Source organism: Anguilla anguilla, chromosome 10 (genome assembly GCF_013347855.1).
Source record: "Anguilla anguilla isolate fAngAng1 chromosome 10, fAngAng1.pri, whole genome shotgun sequence".
NCBI lineage: Eukaryota > Metazoa > Chordata > Actinopteri > Anguilliformes > Anguillidae > Anguilla > Anguilla anguilla.
Genome location: NC_049210.1, coordinates 5106289 through 5124909, shown reverse-complemented (window position 1 = coordinate 5124909; position 18621 = coordinate 5106289). Strand labels below are relative to the sequence as shown.

The following is an 18621-nucleotide window of genomic DNA, read 5'->3' as shown; positions in this document are numbered from 1 at the left end:
GGGGGCATGCTGTACACGTACAATGAAACAAAGCTTCTGCTTCTGGGTCCTGGTGCAAGGGAAATGTGAACTCCGTAAAAAATGTATTTGAAGGCATAGCTATGGCAAATAATTGGGAATGTAGATCGCTAATGAGATCAGTCGTGTCCTCTAGACTAGACTTTCCCTTCTGTTTAGGCTCAATTTATTACAGTACTCTTCAGAGCTACAGATTTCAAGGTGACTGCTTATTTTAAGCTTGTCTGTACAGATGATCAGTGCATCACTGCTGAACATTTTTTTTTTTGTCATTACAGAGCATTCAATGTTGAGTTGTAATTGCGAAATATTTATCTGAGGAAATGCAAAAGTACTGGGACAGTGACAATTTTTGTTGTTGTTGTTTTAGCTCCGTACTCCAGCAAACTGCATTTGAAATTAAACAATGAAAATGAAGTTAGGGTGCACAATGTCAGCTTTAATTTGAACGTTTTTACATCCATATCGGGTGATCCGTATAGATATCACAACCCTTTTTTGTACACAGTCACCCATTTTAAGGGAGCAAAAGTAATTGGACAAATTAACATAATCTGAAATGAAGTCATACTTAGTACTTGGTTACAAGCCCTTTGCATAAGATGGCTGCCGGAACGGAAGTTGTTGTCCCATAGACATCACCAGATGCTGGGTAATCGTCCATGGCGATGCTCTGCCAGGCCTGTACTGCAGCCGTCTTCACTTCCTGTATGTGGGTGGGGGGGGCGTGGGGCGTTTCACCTTCAGCCTCGTCCTCAGTAAGTGAAACGTGTGTTCGGGTGGATTCAGAATGGGTTATTGACTTACCCAGTCAAGAACATTCCACTTTTGGCCCCTGAAAAACTCCTTGGTTGCTTTAGCAGTGTGTTTGGGGTCACTGTCCTGCTGCAAGGTAAAGCACCATCCAATGGGTTTTGAGGCATTTTTTGGATCTGAGCCGATGAGATGTTTCTGCACACTTCAGAATTCATCCTGCTGCTGCCGTCAGCAGTCACGTCATCACTGAAGACAAGTGAGCCAGTTCCAGTGGCAGCCAAACGTGCCCAAGTCATAACACAAAATCCTCCATGTTTCACACGAGGCTGGGTATTTTAGATCATGAGCCGTTCCTTTCTTTCACTACACTTTCCTTCTTCCATCACTTTGGTGCTCATTAATATTTCTCATTTGTCCGTAACACTTTGTTCCAGAACTCAGTGTTTTGAATGTACTTTTTTTTAGCAAACTCCAACCAGGCTGTTCTGTTCTGGAGGCTAATTGGTGGTTTGCATCTTGCGGAGAACCCTCTGAGACTGTGCTTCTGTGGTCTTCTCTTTACCGTAGACTCTCACCACATCAACGCCTACATCCCAGAGAGTGCTCTTCATCTGTTCAACAGTTGAAAAGGGGCTTTTCCTTCACAACTGAAAGTACTCTTTGGTCTTCTGTGGGCTACCAGGTCATTTAATATTGCTATCAGTGTATTGTGAAATGCACAAACATGAAAGTGTATTCCTAGCCCGATTGTTGACTTGGTATATGCATTTAAAAGTTGATGTACTGGTTATCAGTGATTCTATATCAGAGTGCAATGGTTTATTAATTTTTTTTCATTATATAATAGAGAGAATTTACTTACAGTGAAATGGGATGGACACAATGTAGATGTTTTATATTGAATGTGCTGTGCAATTTGAACGCATTTAAAAACGGCACTATACCTGTGGTGACACATCTGGGAAATTCATGAAAATGTTTTCAAACGTGGTTAGTCAGTTATTTTCTACAGAAAGTGCAAGGTGAAGTTAATACATAGGAATTACATGTGATAAGCATATTTAACTGGAATTGTTGCTTGTGATTACCATGTATGTACGTTAGACTGATATGGAGTCAATTTAAATTGTGGTTTCTAAAAGTTTTACCTTGTTCACTACAAAAGAATATTCCCGTTGTCCATTTTTTCCTCTGTCAACAAAGTTTCTTGTCCAATTTTAATAGATGCATGTACACCGTTCACTGAACTGACAGACACAATGAGTCCATTGGTTTACTACAGCTTTTACTTGCAAATGTACAGAAAAAGAAATCAATTTCCGTTTCATGGATGAAGAGTCATACTTCGTAAGTGCATTAATTACACTACAAACGCGCGCGTGTGTGTGTGTGTGTGGCAGACGTAACTTTCAGATGATGTCATTCCGTGCGGAGGGAGGGGGGGGTGGTGGATGTGGATGGGTGGGCGTGGCCTGGGCTGTGACCCCCCCTGGCGGGTGTCGGTTGGCTTCGGGTTAAACGCGAGCGTTCGCGCTGCGGGAAGGTGGCGCGTCACGCGTCTGCGGGGTCATGGGGCGCCGGCGGTACCCCCGGAGGTTCGGGGGGTCCCGAGTTCGCGGCCGGACCGTGGTACAGCTCCCGGACGGTGCGCAGGGTCTCGGGCGTGTCCTCCGGGTATCGGGCCTGCAGCTCCTCGTTGGCGGCGTAGTGGGTGGCGCAGAATTCGGAGAAGTAGCGACCCACCTCTGGGTGCGCGATCTCCAGGGGGTCGGAGTGAGGCTCCAGGTTCTCTGTGGGACGGAGACAGAGGGAGACGGAGGGTGGACAAAGTTTTATCACTCTGGTGCAATTTAAAAAAAAAACAAAAAAAAAAACACCCAACACCGCAGTATTGACCACCATTAAATTCATTCTTGCTTAACTGCATAAGTAAAGGTCTTACTGCACACTGGAATTCACCAGCAGTCCGCAGTGGTTTCTGCTCAGAGAGGACTGTGGTGATGTTATACTCAATGAGTTTCTGCATGGTACACACACAGCAGTGCACACTTCAATGCCTCATTCTCTATAGGCAATGCAGCCCGTGCGATGACTGGAATCTTAACTCTGACCTTTTCCTCCTGTGTTATAAAAAGATGGGAGGGGAAGAGTGGGATGTGCAGAATTGGGGGGTGGGGGGTGGGGGGTGGGGGGTGGGGGGGGTGGGGTAGGGCGTACCCTGGGCCGCGTAGCGACACGTCCCGTCCTGGACCAGGACGTTGTAGAAGGGCTGGTTGTCCCCGTAGGACAGCTGGTGGACCCTCATGGTGGTGATCCACTCCTGACTCATGGTGCACTTGGGGTCCCACCCGTAGATCACGCAGTTATATCCTGACCTGGAGAGGGGAGGGGAGACAGCCAGAGTCAAGGAGAGATGCGCTAGAGCAGGGGGGCGTCCAGTCTTATCCAAAAAAAAACCCGGTGTGGATCAGAGCGTGCCAGTGGAGCAGAGGGCTAGGACATGTCGCTCCTCACTCGAGAGGGTGTGTTTGCAATGGTGTGGGTGCAGGTTCTTGTATTAGCCCAGCACTAAGACCCCCAATTCAACTAATTAGCTAATCAGCGGTCTTCAGTCAACCTTGCTAAGGAGTATCCGATGTCTTAGCTCTGGGCTAATACAAAAAACCTGCACCCACACCCCACCCCTTCAGTCACGGGACACACTCTTCTCCCTTTGGCGAGCCAGATGAGCCACATTCTCCCTTTGGAGAGCTACACAAGTACCACTACATTAAATACAGGAGGCACTTTAACGAAGGCGGTCTGAGATTAAGTCCTTAAACACCACAGGATATACTCTTGTTCGGGCTGACCATAATGTGGAATCTGAATACGTTTTAAGCTGTGTCCTGCAGTCGGTCGGCTAGCTGTTAGCATAAGTGGATCTGCTTAGTGAGTCTTAAAATAAACAGGGGCCAGACAGCTGCTGTTCTCTGGTTGCTGGAGCTGTGGGGGTGGGGGGGTGGGGTGGGTGGTTCTGTGCTTCTCATTTGCATGCCCCTGATGATATCTCTACCTTGAATGGGTGTGCTGACTGGCCTTTAGTTTACAGTCTAATCTAAAAAACAATGACACGAGCCCCCTGATCTCTGCACGGTTGGAATTCCTGTCGTCTCCGAGTGGAACGGAGGAGCTATTTTTACTACACCGCGTCGGGTCGGTTACGCAACACATTGAGCGTTGAGTGACTGAACACCTCTCCCTGACCAGGTCCTGAAGTGTGACTGCACCTTGGTCAAAAACCACTCCCTGAACAGACCATGAGGTCAAACAGTGGCCCAGCTTAACCCCCCCCCCCCCCCCCCCCACTGCCCCCCCACCCCCCCTCCCTCCCCAACCCAAACGGGGCCCTGAGGTGCAGGGTCTCCCCCCTCGACCCCTGGCGCGCACCTCTTGTGTTTCATGATGAGCCCCACGGAGTAGTGCACCTCCTGGTGCTCGGGGGCGCTGCGTTTTTTGGCCCAGGGTTCCAGGGGGTGCTTCTTGTGCTGGATGTGCTCCAGGGTGTGCTGCACCAGGTAGCCCACCGCCCCGTGCTGAGACGGGTCCAGGGCCTGGATGTGCTGCAGGATGTCCAGTACCTGAGGGCACCCGCGAGACGGGGACTTAGCATGAAACGAGTATCCCACCAGCAACGCATGCATATCGTTATCTAGCATAAACGCTAAGCTCAGCTGAGCTCTACCTCAGTGATCGGTGACCGCATGCACTTTAGTGAGACCCGTCAGTCTGCATTCTCCTAAAATTACAGGCTGGAAAGATGGGACAGGAAACAGGACGGTGCCAACAAATATGATTTCATTAGTTTTGTTTGTTTTCCTTTTTAAAATTAGGAACCAAGATCGTTTCCAAAACAGACCGTGTCATCCAAAGACGTCGGACTGACCTTCTCAGGCCAGATGCCCAGGTGGAAGTACAGCCGGGCCTGCAGCAGCAGGTACTGGACATTGTCGGGGTTGATGGTGAGGTAGAGATCCAGCGAGTCCCTCAGGAGCTGGTAGGACTTCTCGTTCCCCTCTCTGCCGGACACAGAACACAGAAAGGAACAGGTGTGTAGTTTATGGGCGGCAGTGTAGTATAATGGGTAAAGAACTGGTCTTGTAACCTAAAGGTCCCTGGTTCGATTCCTGGCTAGGACACTGCCGTTGAACTTTTGAGCAAGGTACTCAACCTGCATTGCTTCAGTATATATATATATCCAGTTGTATAATTAGATAAAATGTAAATACTATGTAAATAGTTTGGGATAAGAGTGTCTGCCAAATGCCTGTAATGTAATGTAATGGGATATAGGGTAATAATCAGTCGTCTGAAGTAATTTCACAGCTGATCTTTAAAAAATTCCTTTTGAGGGGATTGGGCAGGTTTTACTTGTGAGCAAGGTACTTAACCGCTTAATTGCTTCAGTATATATCCAGCTGTATAAATGGATGCAAATGTAAATGCTATGTAAATGGTTGTGTAAGTCGGTCTGGATAAGAGTGTCTGCTAAATGCCTGTGATGTAATGTACCGTAATGTAATGTAATGTAATGTAGGTTTGTCGCAGTCTCACCCTCGCTTGCCGATGTTCAGCAGGTTTCCCACCATCCTCAGCAGCACCTCGGTCGTGCTGATGGCGCTGTAGTAGTCCGCCGTCACCTGGTGACCGATCAGGTACTCGCACTCCTTGGCGGTCAGCTGCTTGCCTTTCCCGAAGGCGTCGATGTAGATGTAATCGTAGATATCTGCACTCCTGTAAAGAGAAAAAAAAATGAACTAACCTTGTGCACACTCTATGTACTAGACTCGCATCTATCTGTCAAGCTCTGTCAAACTGACAACTAAAACGGGTTGGAGGAGGAGGGGTGCACAGGTGGTGGCAGTGTTACGTCGCCTCTGTGTGGCCACCTGTTGTATTACATTACAAAAACAAATGAGTAGAAAAAACAGCTCTTGAACTTGTTGGGGAGTATATACAATATACTGAACCATTGGGTTGATCAATATTCAATGTATTGATGTTTTATTACATCCCTAATAATTACATACTTATTATGAACTATGAAACATTAAAAAGTGTATTTTCTCTCATCTTACCCTCTTCTTTGCTGGCACCAACGCAAGAGGAAGTGATTGGGAAAGTTCACTGGCTCCAGTTGGACACCCAACTTCCTGGCTAAGGTCAGGTAGAGAACAGAGAGGCTAATGGGAATGCCCGTCCGGCGGAGCAGCACCTGATGAGAACAGGAAGAAAAGCCAGGGTGTGAGTAGTCCAAAGCATTTCTCTGGTGTGTTCGCTTTTACAGAGACATTCAAAAGTGTTAGCCAAGCACTACCATCAACGCTTTAAGGTGTAAGACCACCAAATACATGATTAGAATGTTCCTAACCGAACATTCTAATGCTGATGTAACAATCGCTACTGGTAACTGAAAGCAGTTCTAGAACAATGACTTAAAATTCTGAAAAAACATTCCAAAAAAAATTCAAAAGGGTTAAGAATGGCAGCACTGCACCTGGTGGATGTAAGAGTTGAGGGGGTTGTAATAGTCACACTCGTTGCCCTTGTACTGGAGCTGCTCGTACAGGACGGCGTTGAGGGCGCAAACCACCTGTCTCTGGAGCTCCAAGTCCTCCACCAGAAAGCAGTCATCTGCATCAAGCCGTGGGGAAGAAGGCCTCAGGCTGAAGTTCTCCAACAAGCATAACCGCTTGGATTTGCATGATCTGTAGCACACAGTCGAACAGGCCTAGGCAAAATGGAGGGTTCAGACTGACCTGGATTGGCTCTGAGGCTGGGGTGGGAAGGGTTTTTACTGCGCAGCGTCTTCTTGACCTTGTCTGTGATCTCCTCGAGCTGGGCAGATATGCTCTGCATGGATATGTCTGCGAGGGGGTTACAGTACTGGTCCACCAGCACGGCACCTAGCGCAGGAAAACAAACAAGGCTACGGTGAAGAGGGCACTAAAGTGAAATGCTCAACAAACTTGCCTGCAGATCCAGCCAAACCACACAAACCCAAGGAGGCGAAGCGACTCGTTTTACATGCACAGGGCAACGTAACTTTAGCTTCAATATTGGGAGGGTTGAAATGCATAGACCCCCCCCCCCCCATCCCCCCAGAAGGATTATTTTCAAAGAACAGCTGTGAAAATACTTCAGACTACTGGTCAGTAGCCTATATCCCAATCACAACATGAAATCCTCATCTTTATTATATGAAATTATTTTTGTCATGATCATGCTATGTCATTTGGAGAGTCATTTGACCTGTTTCGTAAGATTGTGGGGGTCGTACACCTTGGAGGCAAGGTGATGACTCCTGCTGATTACACTGCCAGACTGTCACTTTGGTCTATGCGCTACTGTACAAAGACTCACCCTCAAGCGCTGACTGTTCTTCTGGAGGTTGGTCCAGGAACCCCTTCAAGATGCTCAAGATTTTCTGCTGCCGGAGAAAGTAAAGGATTTTCTTTGCATAGTACTTCAAAGTCAGGCTCTTCCTGGTGACCAGAGGAAAAAAAAGGGACAGAGAGGAGGAGAATCTTAGGAGAGACAGACAGAGGGCCTCAACAAGACACAGCATCCGATCCGTTTTACTGAATGGGCAAAGAGGTTTGTTTCATTGACGACTTTTAAACTGAAGTTTGATGGAGGCAAGGGTAGTCCCCAGGACAGGAAGAAAAAAGGAAATGACATCACAAACCGCGGAGACTCACCTCCTGTCCGAGTTCAAAATGGAGAGGAGTTCATCTTCGCAGAAGTGCTCCGGTGCTCCAAGAGACTCAATCTCAGCAAAGCTGTCCCCCAACACCTGACCAACGCAAGGCTGAGTTACAGATCTCTGGGTTAGTGCCAACAGGCAAGCCACACGCCCAACATCATATCCTGCTTAAGCTAACTCCTATCCATGGTATCAAACTGTCAATCAAGGCATCCACAGCTGAATCACTCAAACCTGCAGACTGTGTTTTCATCCATTTGCAAAGAAAATTCTAGCACCTTGAAATTGGTGTGCCTATATTTTTTTTAATGCAAAAGCTTTTTTTGTTTATGCTTTATGTCCCAATTTGGAATACTTAACCATATTCACAAGCCACCCTCATTGCTGCAACCTCTGCTATAAATGTAATATTCTACGTGCATATGTTTATAAATCGCAAAAAGAAAGGCCAATAGACATTTTGTCAGCCAGACACTTACAACTTCTGTAAAGAACCTCCTGGAAATGGACTCCACAGTTCTTCGGATTTGGACACCGACCACATGTCGTCTTCTGTATTCGTTGAGCCAATCACAAGGCTCGTTCTGACGGTAATTCTTCAGCAGCCTAGGCCACCTAAAAATAAACGTCCATCCACATCAAAACGTTAGCGTGTTTTGGTGTGAGGAATTTTCAAGCAACCGTGTCAAATATTCAAATTCAGTTAAAATGCAAAAAAAAAAACCCCGATTAACACGAATTGCTTGATGTTCCTAAATGCTCAATAAAATGCTACATTAGACACAAGGTAAGGCAGGATCATAAACTACAGTGGGAGTTCCCACAGTGTTTGACCTACCGTTAATTGAATATTTAGCCTAGGTGTACACAGCGTATTGGAACTTCATGCGCCAGGAGAAAGCAAACTAAAACTTACAGTAACGTTAATGTCAACTTCAACGATCTCGGATATCTATCCCCTTGATAGAATAATTTATATATCCTCAGCATCTGTAAGTCCGTCATGATTTTCGATTCAAATGAAATAAGTTAATAAAACAACCAAGTCAGAAAAACCTCGCACAACAAATAAGAAAGTTAGTCTGAGGAGTTCACATAGAAATAGATAATACACTAACGTTGGATAGCTAGCAACATTTAGCTAATCCACCATTTAAACGGAATTATGAAAGTCTATGTCACATTACCTAACCGTTATGAAACCCCTGTTTTGGTGAGCCGGCACAATTTCAGTTAGCCACGCATTTTGGGTGTTACAAAAACGTTAGCTTGCTAGTTCCATCTATGCATTTGACGCATCAACGAAACGTCAACGCTGGGTTGCAGATTTTCACAGCCACTTCTCCAAGAGACGCTCACGGAAATCTTTGCCACCCAAGTTAAGAAAACACACCCTCATAACTACATTTGTACACGAACTGTCATTGGAGACGTTAGCCGCTGAGCTAGTCTGTTTCACCTGAGTTTGTACTGATGTCCCCAAACCTTCCCTCTGCCGTGGCATACATCATGTAATCTCTTGCAACTGCAGGACACGTTGGAAATGTCAATGTTATTCAGGATAGGGAAGCACAAGATACATTCTAGCAACTCGGCTGGTAGATCAGTCAGTATCTTCTTTCCAGTTTCAGGTAGAACCCCGTTAACTTCTGAACACCCTTCCTCCGATCCCGACGAAGCCATCTTTACTGTTTACTCCAATTACATCATCGTGCAAAGACCGCCCCTTTCTGGCGCAGGGGGCCGAACTTTCATATCTTTAGAAGCAAAGGGAGCATGCGCAAGTTTATAATCACATTAACCGCATCGTTCATTATTTAAACATTTTGCAAGAAACGCGGTAGGGACTATTTGTACTTGTTTTCTTGTTTCCAGATGAAACATGCAGTTGAACAATGTGGATATCATGGCTATGTCGTTCCCATTTTTTAAATTTTGATTCATGAAGAAAATAAGACTTCCCCTGGTTCAGAGTCAGAATATTTCATTAGGCCTATTTGTTGCAGTGTTATTTAACAGGTTAAGCGAATGTAGCCCACTATACGGTAGCATTAGTTTGTTAGTTTAGCTGTATCGCTTCGATTGGTCGTGTCTCTGCAACTCAACTTGATCAGTAAAAAGGGAGGGACAGAAGCTCGCTTCCGGATGTAAGCTACTATCAGTTTATCAAATGTGGTAACTTTTGTATGGCAGGTTGTTAGTGGTACACTGTCGAACTATAGACAGTTCTTTCGACAACGAAAAATCACCTGTACTCATGAGAGACCAGTTACAGATCGTGCTCGCTAGAAGTACTAATAGAACCGCTTTTGTCATGACAGCATCCAGTGAATCCTGTAAACGCAATGCAAATGAACACATCCCAAGTACTACATCTTTTTAAATGTTAACGGTGGGCAATTTAACCAAAGCACACTCGGCTACATAATTACCGGTGCCTATGCACACAGCACGGCCTACAATCTAACTTTTTTGTTAGATGTTGCACCAAGGCGAAAGGAGCCAATCCCTTTACGGCGATTGGTCGCTAGGCCGCTATGCGTTTTGGTGGTTTGCTGCTGATGCTGCAGCTTTGTAGCCTGTGCTTTCGCAACTTTGTCATAGTTTTTCTTTAATTGTGCATTGCATTTTTGTCTTAAATTAAGAGTGCAATACGATGGTAGTTCCCGCTTTTCTGAGGAAATCAATGTTTCGTCAACCGCCAAATCGTGGAGGACAAGAAAACTGCAAAGTAGCCGGCTGTGGGTAGCTATTGAGCCAGCCAATGTGGATATATTTACAAAGGAAAACACTTAGCTTGCTACCTACGCGCAGCAACTGGGAAGCAATCCAGGTGGACCGATGCGTATGCGTATTCCACGAGTGGACAAACAAGGGGCCTTGATTGGAAACATCCAAGATGACGGCAAACGAAAATGTGTCGATATACTGAGTTAAGGAAAGCATTTAAAAAGTTTGTAGAAACCTAAAAGCTGGCACTCTGCTCGCTCGCCGTGCACATGGGGGTTTATTTAATGAGGTGAAAACAGTCATATAAACTAGCCTACACTAATCGTTACATTTGAGGCTAGCGTACATGCTTAGCAGAATACTGTAAAATGAAACTTTGCTGCTAGTTGAGTGTTACTTTTTTTTACTATGTCGACCGGGAAAATCTCCCATGTTTTGATAAGCTAACCATTGTTAGCCAGCGCTACATATTCTAAAATGAAAACTTTAACACCTGAATAGAGAGGATGAGAGACGTTTCCTTTTGGGATAGAAGATAGTTTAATAGCAAACGGGACCATTAACTGCTTCGAGAAGATGTTGTAGCTGTTGTAGAATCAAGGGATATCAGCAGTGTCTCTGTTTTAAAAAATAATCATTTTTATGTATGTGTGCGCATTTTTAAGCCAGTATTTTCTTGGAGTCTGAAGGACAAGAAATGTGTTTCTTCTGATTGTAGGGTTTCATATTTTTGAAATTAATGATCGGTGTAACCTAATTACTTTGGCATCCTGGAAAACGTAATATTATTACACCTGTCCGTCGACCGGGTTCGGTTCTACGTGCACTGATTGCATTTGGGAAGAAGGAAACAATAGGTAGATCTACATCATGGCAAGTGCCCTTGCGTCAAGATTGGGTCTTAACTCTTTGCGGAGAAAACAGGCGAAGACTTTCAACGTAAAGATCGTTACAATGGACGCAGAAATGGAATTTAATTGCGAGGTAAGTTCTCCACGCCCTTTGTTTGGTCTCCTCTGCTTGGACGGGTGGTAATTCAGTAAAGAATGCGCTCACTCATTCTGGCATTTTCTGAGTTCCTCTTCTGGAATTTTGTGTAGTTCTTCCGCGGCCCCTCTGCGTGGCACACTTCGCTAGATATTTGACATGACTCGTGTGTCTACACGGGCTTCTTAATTTGGGTCTGGAATATTTTCATTTACAAACCCGTTTAATAAAATCCATTAATATTTTTCTAATAGGTAACGTATATGCACAACAGGCTTGTACTTGGAACAAGCGCTATAGTGCATTTAATCGAAATGTCTTTTTTTAGATGTAGCCCATGCTTTTACAGTGGAGTCCATATTTAACAGTGTCACATGTGCCTTATGACCCCACAAACTCCCCTGTCAAAACTTATACATATATATTCTACATTGTCCATCCTTACATCCCTCACACACTCATACCTATGGGTGATTTAGAGTCTCCAGTAAGCCTAACCTGCATGTCTTTTGGACTGTGGGCAGAAACCCATGCAGACATGGGGAGAACATTCAGACTTCACACATTCAGACAATCCTTGACCGGGATACGAACCCAGAACCTTCTTTCTGTGACTCGACAGTGCCGTGTATTCTACGTCGTTCAGCAGAATTCACCAGGTTATGGGTCACCAAGAAGACATTTTTCTTATGTTCTCCACTTTATGATATCAAACAGTGAAATTAGTTTAAATTTATATATATATGTATGTATATTTTTACCTTCGAGTCTTTTATTCATTATCTAGGCCTATGCCCTTTGCTCTCGTTTTTATTGCGCAATCGTTGTGCGTGGGTGGTGCTCAACATAACAAAGACTGTCAGTAGTCTGAACCTGTGTCCCAGCTGTTGAAACAATATGACAAAATCTATGTCAGCCTGTCTTACGCTTACATTTCTTGTCATTTAGCAGATTGTCTTATCAAGGGTGACTAGCTCAGCTTGCGCAGTCTTTTGCATACACCATTTAAACAGCTGGAAGCTTTTTTTTCTGAAGCAGTTTAGGTTAAGTACTTTGCTCAAGGCGAGCACAGATGTGCCCCACCAGGGTTTCGAACCCGCGACCTTGCAGTTGCAAGCCCTTCCCAAATTGTTATTCTACGCCATCACACCTGTGAATCTTGGATAAGGCTGCTGGCTTAGCAAATGGGTAATGTTATTCATATGCTAATGTAAGTTCTAATGTAAAATGTAGAAGTAACTAGCCACAGGTATGGGAGCAGGGGAAGGTACACGCAGAATGGAACACAGTGCACAGCAATCCTTAAATTTGTGCTAACACATTTTCATCCAGGTCCTTGTATCCAAGACTGACACCCTGCAACCTTTTTTTTTTCTTTCTAGTACCTCAGCAATATGTCCATATTTTGTGAAGCATTGTCCATATTTTGTGCAGCATTGAAAATGTATTTAAAAAAAAGTACATTTCAGTATCAAATTACATTTCTGTAAGGGTTCTGTTGACTACAGAATGGGGGTGGGGGTAAATTTGTTTGAACTGTAATGGATATCAGCGTGTGGATGTGTGTCTGAGCAATTTCAGATATTCAAATTAAATGGTGGGCAAAACATGGCTTGCTGGGATGTGGGGGAAAAAAGCCCAAATCTAATAGTAATTAACAGATTATTGAAGTGAGTGTTGCTGCCAAAAGCTTAGATAATTGCACATTTTCTTGCTATCCTAGGGAGGTCCTGGCTTTTTGTTTCCAAGGAAACCCTGGAAATTATTGTCCCAAATGAGCAATAGCCACTGGTCTAGGTATTTTATGTTTTAAAGAGGGAATTCTACTAATTAGTCCATTTAAATGGCTATTCTAGACTGTGTAAACATGCTGTTTAAGTTTAAGTGAGCATTTGTTTAAAAACTTTTTAGAAAATCCTCTGTTCCTTGACCTTTATGATGTAGGTGGGGGATTCTTGATTGAAAATGGTAGGAACAGTGTTTTGTTTTCCTACTGTTTCATTTTTAACTAATGAATGGAAATGTATGCTCAATGTATAGCCTAGTGATAGCCGAATATATTGCATTTATATAGATCCTTTTTCCTCTAAAGCTTGTGCTTTACAGTAAGCAGGCGAAATGAGCTTGGATGTGAATTTAATTTCCCTGCACATCGGGAATTGAACAATATGCTGTGATGAGATCATATTTATTCTTGTTCTATGAAGCAACCCAGTATGTGCATCTCTGTGTGTGTGTGTGTGCGTGCATGTGTGCACGTGTGTGTGAGTCGGTGTGTGAACGTGTCTGTGTGTGTGTGTGTGCAGAAAAATGCTAATCCCACAAGGTGGTGACCATGAAAAAAAGGAAAAAAAGCTGAATGTGCCAATTTCCCTATGAAGAAGAATTTACTACCGCGTGCTGTGTGAAGGAAGCAAACTCAAACTGTCTGGGATTCTTCATAACAGGGATACATCTCCAAAACTTCTCAGATGTTGGCTGCAGAAATCGAGATTTGATTTTATTTATTTCGTTATTTATTGATTGATTTATTTATTTTTTAATAAACATCAGAGTTTTTCCCTGGGCCTGGCCTTCCTCTCAGAATTGAGAGCAAGATGATTTCAGACAGTTCCCCAGGTTTATCTGACTCTTGTTGGAAAAAACGACATTGCATCTTGATAATAATCAAAGTGATACATCCATTTCTAAAGGAGAGAACAAGTCTACCAGTATATTTATCTCTAGAAATAAATCTCTGAGAATGTTTGAAGTTAAACTCAGGAAAGAATTTTGCGAGGAAGAACCAAAAAAAGTCGTCAAAGACTCCTGAGAAGTGTGTGAACTTCTGAAGACCCCGTTTAACCTCCTTGTGTCATGAAGTTGGAAGTTGACCCTGGGTGCACATAATGCTGGGTGCCTGGGTTTGAGCAGCTGTCATCATTCTACATAAAAACAACTCGTTCAGTTTCGTAACATCTGCTGTGGCTCATTGTAGTTTTGGGAGTAGTCTTTTTTTTTTTATAGGTATGGTTTCTTTTAGGAGAAAATGAAATTGGTTTAGTTCCTTTTGAGACAAGCCGGTCGTGAACATACCAATGGAAACGCAATGGTGGTCCTACGGCGAAGGGCCCTGGTGCTTCCGTAATTATGTGGACCACATTTACCTGGCATGGTTTTGATGCACGCATCGCATACGCTTAGGAGTCCAGTTTGGTGTCAGTCGTTACTCGATGGTAACGAGCGATCGCTTTCACCTGATATTAAAGCATTTCTGTGCCATCTATGGTGGGTATAGCCCATGCTAGCTACCCGTGGTTGCCCAACCCCTTTTGAAATTACCTTATAGTGGGTCATACAGTTTATCATAAATATGAATATATTTTAATGCTACTTTACATTAGGATTACAGTCTATAATGATTTCTAGAAAGGACACGTAAGGCAGAGAGTTTGTTCCTGTTGTGCATTCACTTTCAACTCCCACATTTTGTTTTGATCACAGAAGTCATAACTTGCACCCACGTCATCATTGCGAAGTAGGCTGTTCACCAAGAGAGAGGCCACTTTCGAAGGCATAATTCATTCAACATGATATTCTTATTCCCCTGAGACGCAATAAGCCGCTTTGTTCCCAGATCCAATGGGAAGTCTAATTGAGTGCATGTTTACAGAAAGATTATACCCGTTTTTAAACAGCACTTAAAATGATTTGGCACAATATTATTCGCCCTTACTCCTCCAAACCCCGACTGTTCAGCTCCCTTTTATCGGTCTTGGTTGTATCGCTCAAACTGGCGCTGTGTGGACGCTCTATATTTAGACTTTTTCCAATTAAAGCCAGCAGTTGGAGAAGCCCCTCCAGCCACGGCGGTTCTAGCAGAGCTAGTTTTCTTTTCCCCGCTCGGAGGACAACAGGAAACGAGCGGCTCATGACCGAGGAATGTCTCTGAATGAACAGAAACCAGATGGAGCGAAATGCTCGATGGCTTTTCTGTGAATGGAGAATGGAGGCGGGGGGGGGGGGGGGCGTGGCGTTTCCTCTGGACGCTTTACCTTACCTTACCCCCCCCCCCCCCCCCCACCCCCCACCCCCCTCCTCTTCACCAGCCGGACGCTTCTCCCGCCGTCACCCTTCCTGTCCGTGCGGGACGCCACTGGGAAACTAAACTGGAGGACGGCCCCCCAAATCAAGGCCTCTATTCAATCGTGTCCCAAAGGGAAGATGGCTCTGAAGGTGTCAGATTTAATTAGAGTAAGTTGTTTATAATAACTGTCTGTGATCTGAATGTAAAAAGGCCTCTGGAACAGTTTCATATTTTGAGATGGACCCGATTTTAAAAAATAATCTGGCAATTTCTTGGTGTTGAAAAAGCCCATGAATATTGACAGGGAATAAATAATACAACATTTACAAATGGGAGCTTGTGCTTCTTCTTGCAGCGACTTTGATGTTCTGCAATGATGCAAGTTGCAATAACAACTTAAAAACTGGGACAAAGAAGGACCAAGTCCCATCATCCCCGGACTCTAATACTTTGGCCATAGACACGCACACAGACACACACACACCACTGCATACAACCGCCAGAACTGTGCCAAGAAAGTAATAATACTAAATAACAATAACCGGGAAATCGTGAACACTTTACCCAGGTACAAAAAAAAGAAGCCCTTTCAAATCAGGATTCTCAGTCTGTCCTCCCTAACAGTGCAAACTGACCCTCCCAAGCTCTGAACATTATGAAACCCCTCCACATCATTCCTAATCGCAAAATAATCACTCTGTACCCTTAGGGACATGGAAAGCATCCCTCTCAACATCACAGCTGGGTCAGCCACTGTGGCATACTGCATAAAATACAATCAGTTTTGATGATGATGATGATTGTGGTAGTGACAGGCTTACACACAAAAAGTCTCCTTTTTTTACTTGTTGCATTAAAAAGCATGCTTAAGGTAATGACCAGCGTTTTCTAGTTATATATTGCTTCTGGAAAACATGTTTGTAACCATTATAATTTATACTTTTATTCTGATTTTATCGATGCAGTGTACTTGTACATGTGGACTCGCTTGCACATTTTTGATGAGGATGGCCCACAAATTTAATTTAATTATCTTTTCAGACCCCCAATTGTAAACTTGTTGGAAGCGGGATTTTGATTGTACTCTATTGTGACCACAAGGTGGCAGCAAACGTTAAGAATTGCGGCGTTTTTTACATGGATTTCCTTTTATTGTGTCTGAAGCTCTGCTAATTTTAACTGCATCATAGTCAGTCGATCCCATGGCAATAATCTAGAAATAGCGCACTTGTTCAGTATCCGTTCTCAGCACATTTTGTAATTGCAGTAGTTTAGTCGAAATCTCATCTTGTGTCTTCAAAAACCATGGTTAATTTCCTCGTGGGAAATACCTGGTGGTGTTAAAATATATTGAAAGGGAATAATTCATTCAGGCGCAACGCATTGTGCTTTTACGGATGCGAGTACGGGAACGGGCATGGCTCGCGCCTGATCGCTGATCAGCACTGGGGATGTGTTATCATTCCCAGGCTGCGTGACCTTTGCCTTGATTTCTCATCGCTTTGAACTCTCCGATAGAGGGATCAGTCTATCAATGAAAGCCCCCCGACGCATTGATCTTTCCTGCCGTCATGACACAGCGACCGATTCGGAGAGGCGTGCTGGCGGCTCGAGACATTTCACTGTCGTGTCAGGCGCGGGTCTCGGTGACTGAACTCTCGATTTAGGTGCCAGCCGCAGTTTGACAGATGTGATCAAATGACTGCAACCAAATTACAAGGAAAATGTCACGGGCACTTAGGGGACCTGGATATTGGCTTAAAAACGCGTTGCTGTTCTCTCACTGGGTGTTTTGCGGGTTTATATCCTGCTTGCCCTGTGTCCAAGACGCCATTCTATATTTTTTTTAAAAAGAAGCGATTTGTTAAATTATTATTATTACAGCGATTGTAATCGGTTTGTATTTTAGTCATTTGAGGTTTTTCCTCCCTAAATTGATTTCACCTCAGGTGCACCGTTTGCTTGATTTGCACTTCACAGAAGGCTGATGCTATCAATGCAGATCCAATATGCCCTCAACGCGCCGTTACATAACTCCCTTCGCCTTATTAGGCTAGCACTTGAAATTCTTCCTTCTCATTCTTTAAATACGCTCTACCCTTTAATTTCAATCTCGCAGAGATAAAAATATAATTGAAAACGTGCCTTTGATCTTGTAGGCTCGCGCACAGAAGACAGAGACGCGCTTTGCTCACCTCCCGCCTTGAACTGGCGCGTTTAAGAAACTGAGTGATGCACAGGCTAAGCGCGCGATTGCGGTTATCGTTCATTGCGACTTTGCGAGTACCCTATTCTACATCCCCATCACCGACGTTCTATGCACAAGCTGCGCATGACGGTAATGCGCCAGAATTCACATCGCATCAATTCGTCTACATTTACACTGCAGCTTGAATGAGACGCATAACAATCTTTTCCCCGGCGACGTTAGTCACTGATGCATCTGCGCAAGATTGGCTGTGGCAGTTTCAGTGCACACATTTAGACATTGCTGCTAAAGCTGTTAAGTCATTTGCATACTGTGCCAGTTCTGTCATAAAAATGGCTGAAGGCCATACTGTAATGTTTTGTAAATATTAACTCATTATTTAAAAGAAGGTCGATGCAATAGCGAGCTTTGTTGCATGTAAGGAAGACAAGTAAATGCTTCTATCATGCAGTTAAGTGTTCTGGCAAACGATCTGCAGAATGTTCCAAGATCTACTGTTGCCAGTATTGAGGAATAAGCAAGTGTAAGTACTTATTGGTGTTGTGTGGTTGTGTAGGTCCTGAGGGCCGCAGTGTCTGCCGGTATTTGGCCCCAGACGTGCCCTACAGCGCCTGATCTAAGAGCAATGCTTGTGGGAATGTAAACAGGAACTGCAGGAGTTCCGCTGCAGTGTCACAGCTGTGGCACGAACATTTAGCGTGAATACGCGTGGCACCGAACCGGCCTGTGTCTCTCTCCAGGTCAAATGGAAAGGGAAGGACCTCTTCGATTTGGTGTGCCGGACTCTGGGTCTCAGAGAGACCTGGTTTTTCGGCCTGCAGTACGACGTGAAGGACACCGTGGCCTGGCTGAAGATGGACAAGAAGGTAAGGGTTGCGTTCCGTACAGCCCTCCTCCTGTAGCTCAGCAGTAGCACTGCAGTAGCGGAAGGAAACGTCGACTTCTGTTTTCCGCAGTAGAACACTGATCTGAGGTCAGTGTTCTGCCGCAGACCAGAGCAGCCGATGCTTCCTCCACCCTCGCTCTCCTGACCGGAGATCAGCGCTACTGCAGTGAGGGAGGAATTGAAATTTTTTAACATCATGAATGGGAAAACTTTTTGTTTGTCTG

The 18621-nt window shown here is 44.4% G+C and overlaps 2 protein-coding genes across 9 annotated transcripts in view; one reads left to right on the top strand and one right to left on the bottom strand.

Annotated features, from left to right (window-relative positions):
- Nucleotides 1-2038: 2038 nt before the first annotated feature.
- On the bottom strand, nt 2039-9246 carry fbxo21 (F-box protein 21). Of its 2 annotated transcripts, none has more exons than XM_035378478.1 (12): nt 8979-9246; nt 7999-8134; nt 7515-7624; nt 7177-7298; nt 6573-6719; nt 6311-6447; nt 5892-6028; nt 5368-5547; nt 4700-4832; nt 4204-4394; nt 2992-3149; nt 2039-2564 (listed from the first exon to the last, which is right to left on the bottom strand). In XM_035378478.1, exons 1-12 carry the CDS (start codon nt 9200-9202, stop codon nt 2326-2328), a joined length of 1914 nt encoding a protein of 637 aa, XP_035234369.1. In that variant the 5' UTR covers nt 9203-9246; the 3' UTR covers nt 2039-2325. The 2 variants fall into 2 exon arrangements, with proteins under 2 accessions (XP_035234369.1, XP_035234370.1); XM_035378479.1 differs by having other exon boundaries at nt 7515-7609.
- Nucleotides 9247-9334: 88 nt separating this feature from the next.
- Nucleotides 9335-18621, top strand: part of nf2a (neurofibromin 2a (merlin)) — a 33824-nt gene continuing 24537 nt past the window's right edge. For 6 of the 7 annotated variants that reach the window (XR_004761152.1, XR_004761151.1, XR_004761153.1 and 3 more), the window contains exons 1-2: nt 9673-11233; nt 18252-18377. Coding sequence is in view for 4 of the 7 variants with exons in the window: in XM_035378480.1 (XP_035234371.1) it covers nt 11120-11233; nt 18252-18377 (240 nt within the window). In the remaining 3 variants the exon portion in view is untranslated. The other variant, XM_035378484.1, reaches the window with a different exon arrangement.

Bases quoted from the DNA above. Each gene is read 5' to 3' on its own strand.
- fbxo21 (XM_035378478.1), bottom strand. From the start codon at position 9,202: ATGGCTTCGTCGGGATCGGAGGAAGGGTGTTCAGAAGTTAACGGGGTT. The intron at 7,299-7,514 runs GTGAGTCTCCGC...TCTGGTCACCAG, and splicing joins ATTTTGAACTCGGACAGGAG to GAAGAGCCTGACTTTGAAGT. The intron at 4,833-5,367 runs GTGAGACTGCGA...TGTGTCCGGCAG, and splicing joins CTGAACATCGGCAAGCGAGG to AGAGGGGAACGAGAAGTCCT.